At 33.2% G+C, this 14244-nt stretch overlaps 1 protein-coding gene across 1 annotated transcript; it reads left to right on the top strand.

Moving 5' to 3' along the window:
* Positions 1–11463: 11463 nt before the first annotated feature.
* LOC132284906 (mitogen-activated protein kinase kinase 5-like) lies at positions 11464–13173 on the top strand. Its single transcript, XM_059787049.1, has one exon. It carries the CDS (start codon positions 11759–11761, stop codon positions 12845–12847), a length of 1089 nt encoding a protein of 362 aa, XP_059643032.1. The 5' UTR covers positions 11464–11758; the 3' UTR covers positions 12848–13173.
* Positions 13174–14244: the final 1071 nt, after the last annotated feature.

Genomic DNA, 14244 nt, shown 5'->3' with positions numbered 1-14244 from the left:
TTCATGAGTAAGAACATTATCAGAGCCTGAGGTGGATGTCTCGGCTGGAAGGGGGGAAGTACCTAATTGATTCAACGAAAGACGATCTGTAGAAACCCTAGGAGGGGGAACCCTAATGCGAACGGGGGAAGATGAAGGTATGGATTCAGAATTCCCAATGTCTATACGTTCGGGAGTAGATGAAGTACTCATAATGAAAGATTAAAGAGAAAGATGCGGAAAAAAAACTAACCTGACAAGGCGATGGAATGAAGAACGCAGGAGTGCAGCTAGGGCGAATGTAACTCTTGCAGAATCTTGTACGACAGAGTAATAATGAAAGTCCTCGAACCGTCTATGAAGCAAAGTAAAAAACCGGTTTCAATTCCCTCTTTAATGGGAGCCGTCACTCAATTAAAAATGAAATTTGAGGCAAAGTGTGGAGGGAAAAAAACTTCCTCTAATAAGAAGCGTACATGTCATCACTACACATATCTACATTCCAAGGACATATGAGGCCCGTCATGCTCAAGCCCAAATTGAGTGTATTTTTAGCCCAAGACCATTGTTATTTGTCTCCCAACCTCCATCAAGGCCGAATCAAGAGGTCATCAGCCCAACTTGTTAATATTTAACATCCAGTCCGTTATTCAAACCCAGCCGGATCAAAGTATGTACAGCCCAGTTATTCAAGAATGCACAAGTCTTACCAGTTGAAGGATTTAACATAGAAGGAAAATTCTGAGATAGGAAGTTCTGTACAAGGCAAGTTCTATGTATGGAAAATTAGACAATGGAAAGAACTCTATTAGTAAAGAATGTTTATATAGAAAGAATTGGAGGACAAGCAACGCCAGTCTTATCATAATTTTACAATCTTTTGTATATAAATAGAGGCTTAGACCTCCAATAGAGGGATCAAGCAATTCTACGCTTTTCTATACACTATTCTTATTTATTCTTATTATTTTTGAGTGAGTTGTTTGATTTTTCTCAATCATTATTGGTTGAGCGGAATTTTGCACCTACAAGTAGGTTTCTCAATTTAAAATGTTAAATCAAGATTTAACACATCTAAATTTTAAACCCAACTTACTCATTCCATTATGAGAAGTTAGTCCTATCAAGAATCATAACAGATGTAGCATGCGAATTAAGGGATATAATAAAACAAACACGATAAGATAAAATACTCATAACAATAATGCTTTGAGTTAGCAACACGTATGTATAACTTAAAAATATAAATACAATGTATAACTATAGCACCCCTTTGGGTGGCAACTATAAAATACTAATAATGATACTTATATGTATTTATATGTATACCTTTATTAGTGATGCATTTTTTTTAATTAAACAGATAAGTTACCTTTGGATATCTTATATCTACCCAATTAAAAAATACATACAATCCCTTAATATTCATTTAATCACTTGAAAATTAATTCCCTTTGAGGAATTATTTCTCATAATTAAATAAACTCAATATTCATGAATATCACAAAAAATAATAAGTATCATAATTCATGAAATATTGTAATTATGTTTACTACTAAAATTAATTTTCATCAACCATTATGGTTAGGCCACTTTGGTAGCTATCAACCTTTACATAATATGAATATTAAATTAGATAGTAACTAATTTATGATTAATTATGTCTAGTACAAAAATTAATATTCATCAATCATTATGATTGGGCCACTTTGGTAGCTACCGATCTTCACATAATATGAATATTAAATTAGACAGAGATTAATTCATCATTAAGTTATATTACTACTAAAATTAATATTCATCGACCATTATGGTTAGACCACTTTGGTAGCTACTAACCCTCACATATATAAATAAATACATATACTTTATGTATTTAATTATTTATTATTTTTTAGATAATTAAAAATAAAGTCTTTCATACTTTATACAATTCAAATCATGCACGAAGACCAATAATCCATTATGCATGAAATCAGTAATACAAATTGCATTGTTTGTCTATTTATAAATATTCTGCATCTTGCTTGAAGTATAATACAAACTGACGATTCCCAATATGTACTCAAATTTATCATAATCCGTGAATAGCCCATGAGACTAATAAATAAATAAATAAACACATACAGTGTATATGTAATTCGAAAAGAAAAATTAATTATATAGTTATTTAATTTTACATTATTTTTTATACATATATTATTTATGCAAACTTTAGTGAAAAATAAAAAGTTCCCAAACCATTAGCTCTGATACCACATGTAAACTACAATTATTCGTGTTAAGCCATTAATCACAAATAAACATGAATCCCATTATCTTAAAACTTCATTATTTTCACATAGTCTATAACGCATAAATAAATATAGTTAGATATAAATACCTCGATCTGTGATTGCAAATATCTTAGAGATCAAGTCCAACATCAAGATCCTTTCTGCCATGAACTAATCTGCAATTCTGATCAACAGGCAAAGGTGGAAACTGGTTTATCTCTCTTGGCCTTTTGCACACATAAAACTTTTACGTGTTGTATCATTAATTGCACATAATTGATGGAATATATGCACTTTTATAAAGGCAGAGAGAGGACCAATTTTCCTTTTAGTAATATAATTCTACTTTCCATCAAAGTAAGGAATGAGAAGGAAAACACTTCTCCAATTAGTAATTACCAAAAAGGTAATTATAAGTTGACCAAAAATAAATAATATTAATTGATATCTATTTACTTAGCCACCAAATAATATGTCACATGTCCAAATCATGTGGGCCACAATTAAATAAATAATCTTACACTAAATCCACATTTCCTGTTATGGAACTTTGCACGAAAAATCATCACAATTTCCAGGTTTTTCATCTTTAATTTACATAATCAATTCAAATGTGTTTGATTGAAATGTTTCTACTTTTTCTTTTTTTCTTCTTTTTTTGGTATCCAAGGTTAATTACCACTACTTTATACTACCACTGTCCAATATGAGCAACCAGTCATGTTGTCTTCAGGTCATTATGTTTGAAGCTATCATTGTCTAGCTTGCACATATTTCTTCCACAGACCAGATCTTGCATTGCAACAACAAGGAGGTTAGTTTCTCCATACAGGGCTTCCAAATGAAAAAGAAACCAATCATCTTTGATGCATTTGAAATTTTCAACTATCAAAACTGCCTTACCCTCCATGAGATGTAGTTTCAGTTGCAAAATTAAACAGAAAAACACTGAAAAAATAAAAATAAAAAGAAAGAAAGAAAAATTAAACACACAAATTTAGCGTGGTTCACCCAAAAACTGTTGACCCTAAAATCGGCTGGCTAGAGCCGATCTTAAATTGATGAAAAACGGGCGTGCCAGAACCAAATATATGGTTGGATTGTGTTTTGTCAACTTATAGTCTCTATAGGAGATAGAGAACAAATAAACTCCTAAATGAGTTCAATATTGCCTTAATTAAAAGGACTTTTTGTAAACGAATTATAGTAATGTAACAAGAGAATAGAAAGGGGGAATAATGGATATAGCAAGAAAAGAAAAGGAAAGAATAAGGAGAGAGGAAGAGAGAGAGAGAGAAAGAGATACTGAGAGATTGAGATAGAAAGATAGAGATAAAGAAGAAATAGCAAGGATGCTATTCTTAGAAAATACTGTAAACAAATAATAATAATGATTCTGAGGTGATAGACCTCTTTGTTTATTTATAGAAAATATGTAAACAAATTCCTACCAATTAGCATTCTAATTACAATAAAACTCTCACTAACTACTAAATTCAAATTCAAATTGATATTCATAGATAAAGATTAATTCCTAACTAAAATCTGGTAATCATATAAATTCTACCTAACATAAAGTGTTTTAAAAGATTTCAAATATATTCCTATCCGATCAACAAGCCCTTGCGTGCAGCCTCGCCCTGTGTAAAACCTGCCACATCACTGTTCCTTTATCTGTAATCCTTTCATGCACAACACTGATAAGCCTTGTTTCAACTGATTTGTTGATCCGAATCCCTTCAGCTCAATCATGACCCAAATCTAATGTTTTAAAGCCATACTTCCAAGCCCAAACTAACCACTGTATCCTCAGCCCAATTTTTGTGCAACCCAAGTTCTTGAACATCATCATTTATCAGGCGCATATATTTTAGGCCCATAATACCATGTTAATGTTTATCAAGCCCAATTAGAGCCCAGATCCAAATTACCAAAATAGGTGTCAACAAAAACTAGGGTCAAGCAGCGGACTAATTTTTGTTTTATACCATTATTGTTACTTCTAATATGTTCCCTATTAACAAACAATGTCCTTTATAGGATTCAAACGCTTACCTTAAATTGTGGGAGGAGAGGTGATACCATGCGGGCCAATTTGCGCTTCTCTATTTTGATGTTGGCAACCTAAAAGGCGTGCAAGCTGCTTTCCCAAGGCTGAGCTTTGGTTTCTCAAAATTTTTAGGCCCGGCCCAGCCCAGCCAGCCCGGTCCTTTAATGAGTTAAATCCTAGCATGCTAGGGCTTAACTACAGAGCATTTTTAGCATTTGATGGATTATTTTTCAAACATTGAGAGACTAAAAGATGACAACTTTTCCAATCAAATTACCTCACATTTTCCATGTTATTGAGATACGGTTTGCCTCTGTTTTAACACATTAGAGAATTTAGCATGTTGCGTTCTTATTTTTGTTTTTGTTATCATTCTCATTCCAATTATTAAAATGATCCATGTTTTCAATAACGTTATTCTTTACATACATTGATGTGTGCATCTATTGAATCTTAATATCTTGTGTATGTATCAAATCTACAAGCATCATTTTTGTTGACAATCTGACATCTAATTTAAGCTTTATCAATTGCCCATGCTTGGCAACCAAATATTTTATTAGAAGCTCTCGACTTAAACTAAGGAAGAAAAAAAAGGATCACATCATTGAGGCAGTTAAGTCGTCATTTTTTTAGTGCCCCAATCTTAGGGGGAGACTTTTAGTAATTAAATTGGTTGAAGTTAGTTTTCGGAAAAAGACCCGGCGGCGGAGTAACGATTTGATCTTCAAGTGTGATGATAGTGATCACTTTGTAAAAATAATGTCATATTTATTTCAAAAACAATCATAGAAATCTCTCTCCCCAGGAAAGTGCTAGCGGAGAATTTTTTTTTTTTAAGTATAACTCACTAATTAGACATTGACAAGAATAAGATTGAAATAGATGCACACTTTCTAACTTATGTTACCAGGTATACTCTATTGGTGATACTTATAACATGGTACTTTTGGTGTAAGGAAGTTTTTTTTCCGGAAACATGTGTGTGTAAACGAACTTTTGAGGTGGGTGGTTTATGATATGTTTGAATTTTAGGAACAAATCCTCTCCGGCGTAACAATATATCTGTTGCAGTCGACAGGGGCGGACCTAGAACTTTAGGTACGGGGGGCAAGATTGAAATTTTGTATGATTTCGGGAAAGCATTAGCAATATTTTAGGGGTATATATTGAAAAAAGAAAAAAATAACATGGTATATTAGTAAAAAAATCAAAATATAGGGAGACAAGTAATAGGTCCGTTCTTAGAGTGTTTTTGAAACACTTGTTAGGAAAAAATTAAAATACATATTAGAAAAGTGTTAGAATGTACGTTGGGGGAAAATTAGAATGTACGTAAAAAAAAAAAAATTAAAATATAAGATTAGTATTTTAATATTTTAATAATATATATCCTAAACAAAGCTCACTGGCTGCAACAGAATAGCGCCAGAGAGGATTAGAGGTGATGGACATTGTACAAAAACAGAGCGTTCAATTTTCCAGAAGGATGGTTACGTGAATGAAATAGCTACAACTGTTTGGTAATCTAACTCATCTATCTCAAAGTCAACCATAGAATGTGAATAAATAAATAGATTGGAGTAATAAAGTCTAAATTTTACTAAATGAGACTTTTTTAGGTGACCTTTGTCTCATATATAGAGTTTTTGTTTCCATATTGATTGAAAAATGAATTCTAATAGAATTTTGAAGCACACCCCCTATGGGCCGCAGAGTAATCCGGGACTTTGTCCCCACAATAAGTTCGAGCTTGGATTTAGTGAAATCTAAATAAGACAACAATTATATAAAAATTATAAAAAATGATGGATCATTAAAATAAAAAATAAATATGAAAATGGAAAAGTCACTGTTTTGATGAGGAAGAAAAGACAGAAAAATTAATATTACATAACTATGATAAATTATTGTGATGAAATCTAATGATTTTCCTTTAAATTTAATTTTTTTTATATATTAATGTACCACTCTGCAAATACACGTTGGTTTAGGCGGTTTGACTTTGATCTCGTTTTGCCTTGTTAGCCACGGTAATTGGTTTGTTTGGGTTAGGGTTCAAATCAAATGTTCTTGGGCTCCATCTCTTCCTCATCATTTTTGTCTTGCTCTCATTTAAATAGTGTTGGTTTCATGAAATCTTTTCGCTATAATTTATTAAGATATAGTTTTTAATTAGCAAAAGAAAAAAAAAAAATCATCCTACTTTATATAATCTACTTTAGTTAAAATATATAATATAATTAAATAAAAGGTTAAGTGCACAAAATTTCTCTATAATATGCTTATAGTGCATATCACACCTTAAGTTATACAAACCTTTTCAATGGGTATTGTTTTCATGTTCTGAGTGGAGTCCCGTTCTTACGCTCTGCGCGCGCTCTGACTCAAATTCTCACTATTTACGACTTAATTTTGTCACTCTCACGCTTCCGTTCTTGAATTCGTTCTCGCTTTATGTGACTTAGATCACACCCTTCATGTGCAAAAAACACTCCCAAAGTATTTATTTAATACAAATAAGTCATACCTAACATGATATGTCCAAACTATCCTCACTGGATATTTTACATAGTATTTATAAATAAATTTATTTTGTGAAATAATCGTGTAGTTAAACTTCTTCTTCTTTTTAAAGTGCATGTGGCTGACCGATCTCACCGGCTGCAATCAAGATGGCGACTTTCCGATTGGGTGAGTTCGGGGATGGAGATGGTGGTGTTCGTGATCAAAGGAGGAGGAGAGACACATATTTGATTGTCTTATATTTTCTATACATCGAAAACAGCTAAAATTCTACATAGTTCAAAAGTAAGGATGTTGCTCTTCCAAAGATTAATCAATCATTAATTAAGACGCTAAAGTAAATTATCTTCTATAAAAGATTAAATAAGATGTCAAGTAATTCTCCTTGGTGATTGATGCATATGCATGAGTAACCAAACCAATATAGATCCAACTTTTATATCTTTACACGGACGGATCAAAAAAATTATGTAAGTGGGGGCGACCTTTAACAGCAACAAGAAAAAAATCAAACTATTATAAAAGCAAAAAAATAATTCAAACAATTATAATAACCTTCTGTATAACGTGTTTGATGGTTAGATTGATACTTTCAGTGGTTTGGGTCATTGACCCTTTCTCTTTAAAGGAGCCCAATGTGGATTTGAGGGGATAATAGTACTAATTTTTAAAAATTTCTGTGGGGGCAATGGTTAATTTTTATAGGTATATATTTCAAAATAATTTTCTTACGGGGGGTAAAAAAAAAAAAACTCCAGTGGGGTCAACTGCCCCCACTAGACTCTGAATGCTTCCGCCCTTGTCTTTACACATGCCGCACCTAAAGATGACAAGTTACATTGTATTATATATATTTTTAGTGGTGGAGAATATATTTGACATGCACCTAACATCCTTTTACTTTGAGATTATCAGTATACGTTGCTTTGAAAATTTTCAAAAATATAGAAGGATAAAATGAGTATTCTAATATTATTTTATGTCAAATTTTTATTTAAAAGTGTTTGGGCACAATATAAAAGTGCAACCATTTATCATTTAAATAAATAATATAAATTCTGGAAACGGTTATTTAATATAGTAAGTCACACAAACACGAGGATTGGCATTCCCAACTTGAAAGAAAAGAAAATGAAAATTATATGGAAGTCCAAGCCGAAGATGTTGAGAGGCTGCCAATGTGGGGCTTATTACCATATATATAATTATATGTGTGTGTGTATATATATATATATATTCCCCGTAATATAGTATTATAAATTATGATATGATATGTACATATCACTTATGGAAGGAAATAATAATGGAAATTGAGTTAGCAGTCCAAATGAATGCGTCACTTAATCCTAAACCAGTTACACACGACTCACAACAGTTGACAATCCATGAGGTAATGCTCACTTGTGTCACCTATTGACAACTCACAACAGCTGTTTTTCAAATTATCAGTATGAAATCTAATATCAAATCATACCACATGGACCACACCTATTTATATATCTCTCACTAGACGTCTCAATACAGTCTAGACGACTTGTGATACAATAGTTGCAATTCATCATCTTATATATATATATATATATATATTGTTTGGATTAAATACGATATAGAGAGTTTAACTATATTTAGACAATTCGGAAGAATTAATTAGATTCTAAATTAAATCATAATCCGATTAATGTTTCAGTAATTAGAGATAACAACTACTCAATTATGGACTATGCTTTTAATACTTTTTAACCACGACGTGAAATCGATTCAAACAATCACGTAATTTCATCATTAGGGTTACGTATGTGCTGAGAGCCATCAATGTATCCATTGTGTGTGTGAAAGAGAGAGAGAGAGGGGCTGACCTGATGGACTAAAGTCTAAAGCAAAGAAAAATTGAACTCCACAAAATAAAAAGTCCACCCCCACCCCCTTGAATGCGAAAATAGCACCATCTATACAATAGCATCCACACCAATTGATATAAATGTGGGTTGACAACTATGAGATCCTCGTGTTGACATTATAAAGAATAGTCGTAAATGTTTATCAATGCATTAAACGAATAAAATTATTTTGATATCATTTTTTTTTTTACTATTGTTCTTTATTAGAGTAGCATGATTTGAAGACGGGTTTTATTAAAAGGCTTTACTTACAAATGATCGACCTCTTCTGAAGTGAAACGAATAATCGAAGGTAGATGCTCATCTATGCATCAAAGATTAAAAGATTAAAAGTCTTTACTAGAGTAGCATGATTTAAATATTAAAAGCCTTTTCTTGCATATTTTTTTAGTTTTATTTTCTAATTTAGTGTGTAAACAGGTACTTATCATTTTAAAAAACAGAAAATTCAACTCTTAACTACAAACGACAACCGTTATCTCATAAAGTGGTGGGATCCACCACAGTGCTGTGAGACAACGGACTTTTTTTTAAAAAAAGATAAGTCATGACAAATCAAAATGGTTTGTTATTTTATTACAGCGCAGAGTGATTCATACCTGATTTTTTAAGGCAAAATTTAGTCTGACAAGTTACAACAATTAAACTATGAATATAACATAATGATCTAAAGAGTTATTCATGACATAATATCTATGTTGAATCGTTATTTAGTAAGGTTATTCTGACATAGGTCTCTTTTTTAGGCGGGCATAAAGAACATGTATCTTTGCCAAATTTTAAACATTAGGGTAGATCTCAAATTTTTTTTTTTTTTTGGACATACTTTCTTGTGAATTTACATTGTTTTTGACCGTAACATTTAAAAGAAAATAAATAACAAAGTAAACTTATTAGCATAATATCTAAAAGTGAATAAGGTAAAGTTTTTTTTGACATACTTCCTCGTGAATTTACTTGTACGACATTGTTCTTAACATAACATTTAAAATTGAATAAATAAATAATAAAATAAATTTATTAGCATAATATTTAAAAGTGAAAAAGAAGGTAAAGTTTGTTATTTGTGTTTAGTTTAAATAAGAATGACAACATGAACCCGTAATGCAAGGTGGACTTGCTGGTGGTTGTGTTGAAAATAACCTACAAGCATGCATTTAGGACAGAAAAAAGATAACATTATTTATTTATAGAATAATTTATTGGGGTTGGCAAGTTTTGGATCATTTCCAATGGAGCCTAATAATCTAATACAATCTTCATTAGTTACGCTTTAGTCTCTTCAAGTCCATCTTTATCTATTGTAATTTTTTTAAACTTATAGTGTGAATGTATAAAGAATAACTTTCGATGAACACTCCATAATTCATATCAATACAAATAATTCTTAAGATGAAAAACTAATTCCGACAATCGAAACGAGGAAATAAATATTTAATTAGGTGACATTATGTGTACCTCGTAAAACATATTTATAGGTCATATTCTTTGGCATATTTAGTATGATTTTTTTAGTAGCACTCCTTAGACTCGATAGGTTTAAGAATTTAAAATGATTGAAAATATATATAGTTTAAAACTTAAGTTAATAATTTAATTTTATGTATCAACTATAATCTGATTTGAGATGAATATGCATATGGAGTTCAAGTAACAAATACAAATACTTATTTAAAATTCATACCGATAGACTTTGGAGATGCAAGTATAAATGCAAATGCTTATTTGAAAATCATACCGATAGACATTCAAGCTTCAATTATTGTTAATAACTACATCACACATACTCTAAAGTAACACCACCGAATTCAACTTTAACAATCAAACTTTTAATGGGACTCAAATTCTTCAATTCAAATCAATGCATTTATCACAAAAAGAAAAGAAAGAAAGATGCAATAAATAATGTCTTGTGGTATAAATAATTATTTAAATTCAAAGAGTTAGTATTGTTTGATTACTCAATTTAGTTCTTAATTTTGAATAGATTAAGTACTTATTTAACTAAGTGTGTTTGATAATCCAATTTGAATATCACTTAAAACGGTAAGGTATAACTTAAAATGGAGTAAAATTTTAAATGATAGGACATCACCTATCGCTGAATAATGAACACAAAATTCGAAAGAATATTTAAAAATATTTATTTTTTAATTATTACTTAAAAACTTCCTTGCTCGATTTTTTGTTTTATTAAACCACACCTTAATGATATTTTAACTACGGAATATAACTTTGATTACAACCCTGTCGTCAATTGTCGGACTTCAAATAAGAAAGACACAACATTTGATTTTAAAAAAGAAAGACAATCACTAACCAAACCTTCAAATTAAACTTCAACGATCAAACTTTTAATGTAACTCAAATTCTTTAATTTAAATCAATGCATTTATCACCAAAAATAAATAAAATCAATAATGAAAATAACATATAAAGTGAATAGTATTTAAATTTGAAGAGTTAGTAGTATTGTAACTACAAATTTTATATACTAAGAATAGGTATTGTAGTACACGGGTAAAGTACTGATGTAAGGGAGAAAATACAAAGCTCACATTGTGGGTCCCAACCGCTAAACATTTGCCTTAAATTTCCACGAGATGTCCATCCTTCTCAAAGCGTAGCATGAGTTGCACCTACTGCCATCACACATGATCACAACCCTAATTCCTCACGCTCGTCAACCGCGCGTGAACATTCGCCCTTTAAATCTCGATTCCCTCTTTTGATAGCAGCCTCTCCCCCTCAAAATCTCTCTTTCCTACATTAGTTCCTCTTTCTCTATCTTCTTCTTCTCAGCTCGCTTTCACAAATCCGACATCTCTTCCAAGAACCTTCTCTCTTTCTCTCTCTACTTTCTCTCTCTAAAAACGAGTCTTGTCCATGGACTGGATTGGTTGCAAGATGAAGAAATCAAACACCAAACTACAATTAAATTAAGCATTTCCAAGAAAGGATTAGTTGGTTGATTATAAGTTTTGAATAAGAACAAGAAGGCAAAGAGAGAATTATCACAAACTCAAGTCATGAGACCGATTCAACCACCACCAGCTGCCGCCGGTGCCGCCTCCTCCTCCAACCGCAACCGCCAGCGGCGGCGTCCAGACCTAACCCTCCCTCTACCCCAACGCAACGCATCTCTAGCCGTCCCTCTCCCCCTCCCTCCCACCTCTGCACCGTCGTCGTCTTCGTCGTCAAACACGGCTCAGCTCCGCTCGTCGGCATCGGCAGTGAACTTCTCGGAGCTGGAGCGATTGAACCGAATTGGCAGCGGCACCGGCGGCACCGTCTACAAAGTACATCACCGACCTACAGGGAGATTCTACGCGTTGAAGGTGATCTACGGCCATCATGAGGAATCCGTTCTCCGCCAGATCTGCCGAGAGATTGAAATCCTTCGGGACGTCGATAATTCTAACGTGGTGAAGTGTCACGACATGTACGATCACGCCAGCGAGATTCAGGTACTTCTCGAGTACATGGATAGAGGTTCTTTAGAAGGGATTCACCTCCCTCGTGAATCCTCTCTCGCAGATCTCACCCGTCAGATACTCTCCGGTCTCTACTACCTCCACAGACGAAGAATTGTTCACAGAGACATCAAACCCTCAAACCTATTGATCAATTCTCGGAAAGAGGTCAAGATTGCCGATTTCGGAGTATCCAGAATCTTGGCTCAGACGATGGACCCTTGTAATTCATCGGTGGGCACAATCGCCTACATGAGTCCAGAGAGAATCAACACCGATTTGAACCACGGAAGGTATGATGGTTGTGCCGGTGATATATGGAGTTTAGGTGTAAGCATTCTTGAATTTTATCTGGGTCGATTTCCATTTGCGGTGGGGCGTCAGGGTGATTGGGCCAGTCTAATGGTTGCAATCTGTATGTCACAACCGCCGGAGGCGCCGCCTACAGCGTCAAGGGAGTTTCGGGACTTCATTGCCTGCTGCTTGCAGATGGATCCGGCGAGGCGGTGGACGGCTGCACAATTGCTTCGCCATCCTTTTATTACACATAACACAGGGAATATCAACAACCTCAACAATCAGGTTCATTATCATCATCCTCATCAACCATTACCTCCTCCACCTCCACATTTTTCTTCCTCTTGATTTTGATTCTGTTTTGTGTAATTTTCAAATATGATTAGTGGGTTGGATATCGAGTTTTAGAGAAGAATGGGAGGAATCGGTTGTGTTGTTGTCAAGTTTTAATCAATCAAATGTTTGTTGTATTCTCATCCTGTAAATTCTAGTTTTTGAGATTGGGCCCACTTGTAATATTGCATTGTTTTCCTCTTAGAGTTAAAATCTAGGCACCATAAGTTAATTGAAATTTTGGGCAGCGAAATTTCTTTTTCCCAACTTAGTTGAAATCCTATTGATGTGTAATGTGTTGTTGAAGAATCTAATTCAATCTGTTGTCTTTGTGATATTAATGCATGAATGATGAATGTAACACCTTCTATCATAATCATGGACATAAACACAGAAAAGGGTAAAATGCACATAGGGACATAATATTGTTTTTCTAACCACATGAAAAGTGGAACCTTTATCTTGTTAAAGAACCGTTTGAATGTTGGGTTTGATTGATATGTTCAGCATCATTGCTTTTGGTCATTCTTGAAAAAGAAACAATGCAATTTAACTCTTAATATTAGCTTGAGCATCATTAGGATATAGATCATTATTAGTATTTGTACAAAGTGATTGCCTCGAGATTTGAATTTGATTTCCGAAAAAACAAACTTTCTGTCATTGCACTAAACAAAGACTCTTACAAGGTAGAGAACAGAGCTTGACTTGAGTAGCATTTTGTCACACCCGCCACACAGCCACCCACCGGTTACGCGCTGACTGACACCTCATGGTGTCGGCATGGCAAGCTTAAGTGTTACCTTCTTGGATTATAGGACATCCCAATATGTGTTAATAGAGACATCTGACCACAATATGGTTATGTTTTTCTTTGCCAGTGAGATTAGTGGCTGTCTTCTATCTTATGCTTTCCTTTTGTTAGATAAGACATGAGTTGTCTACCTTATGCTTTCCTTTTCCCTTTCATCATTGAGATAAACATGAAGTTTCAATAATTCATTCCATGCTTTACCAGACCAGACTTTTCTTTTCACTCTAGGTTATTTTTTGGGCTAGGTGGGGCCCTTAAAAAGGCATGAGAAAATGCTTTGATTTTAAAGAGTTGTTTTGGATTAGAAACATATATTTGTATCACCGGGTACTCCTATTATGAATAGATGGTGTTACCAGAACTCTGCCATAGGGCAGTTTACCCCATTGGAAACTTGTTTTTGTCTGATTCCTTGAAAGATTGTAGTATTGCCCATGGTTACTGGGTTTTTTTAGAAAATGGGAATTGTATGCCTTTTTTATTTTGTAATACCTTCTAATTTTGGTTCATATATTATGATTTACTTGCTTTGTAATGTTCTATATTTATGTTCGAGAAACGTGAAGTACTTGTATAAGATTTTGAAATAGGTCTTGTG

This window comes from Cornus florida, unplaced genomic scaffold (genome assembly GCF_030987335.1).
Source record: "Cornus florida cultivar Cherokee Brave unplaced genomic scaffold, ASM3098733v1 CherokeeBrave_3.0.0_Hap2_Chr11, whole genome shotgun sequence".
NCBI classification, from domain to species: domain Eukaryota; kingdom Viridiplantae; phylum Streptophyta; class Magnoliopsida; order Cornales; family Cornaceae; genus Cornus; species Cornus florida.
The sequence above is the reverse complement of the archived record's forward strand: the minus strand, read 5'-3'. Positions and strand labels throughout refer to the sequence as shown.

Excerpts from the sequence above, each read along its gene's own strand:
- LOC132284906 (XM_059787049.1), top strand. The coding sequence starts at position 11,759 with ATGAGACCGATTCAACCACCACCAGCTGCCGCCGGTGCCGCCTCCTCC.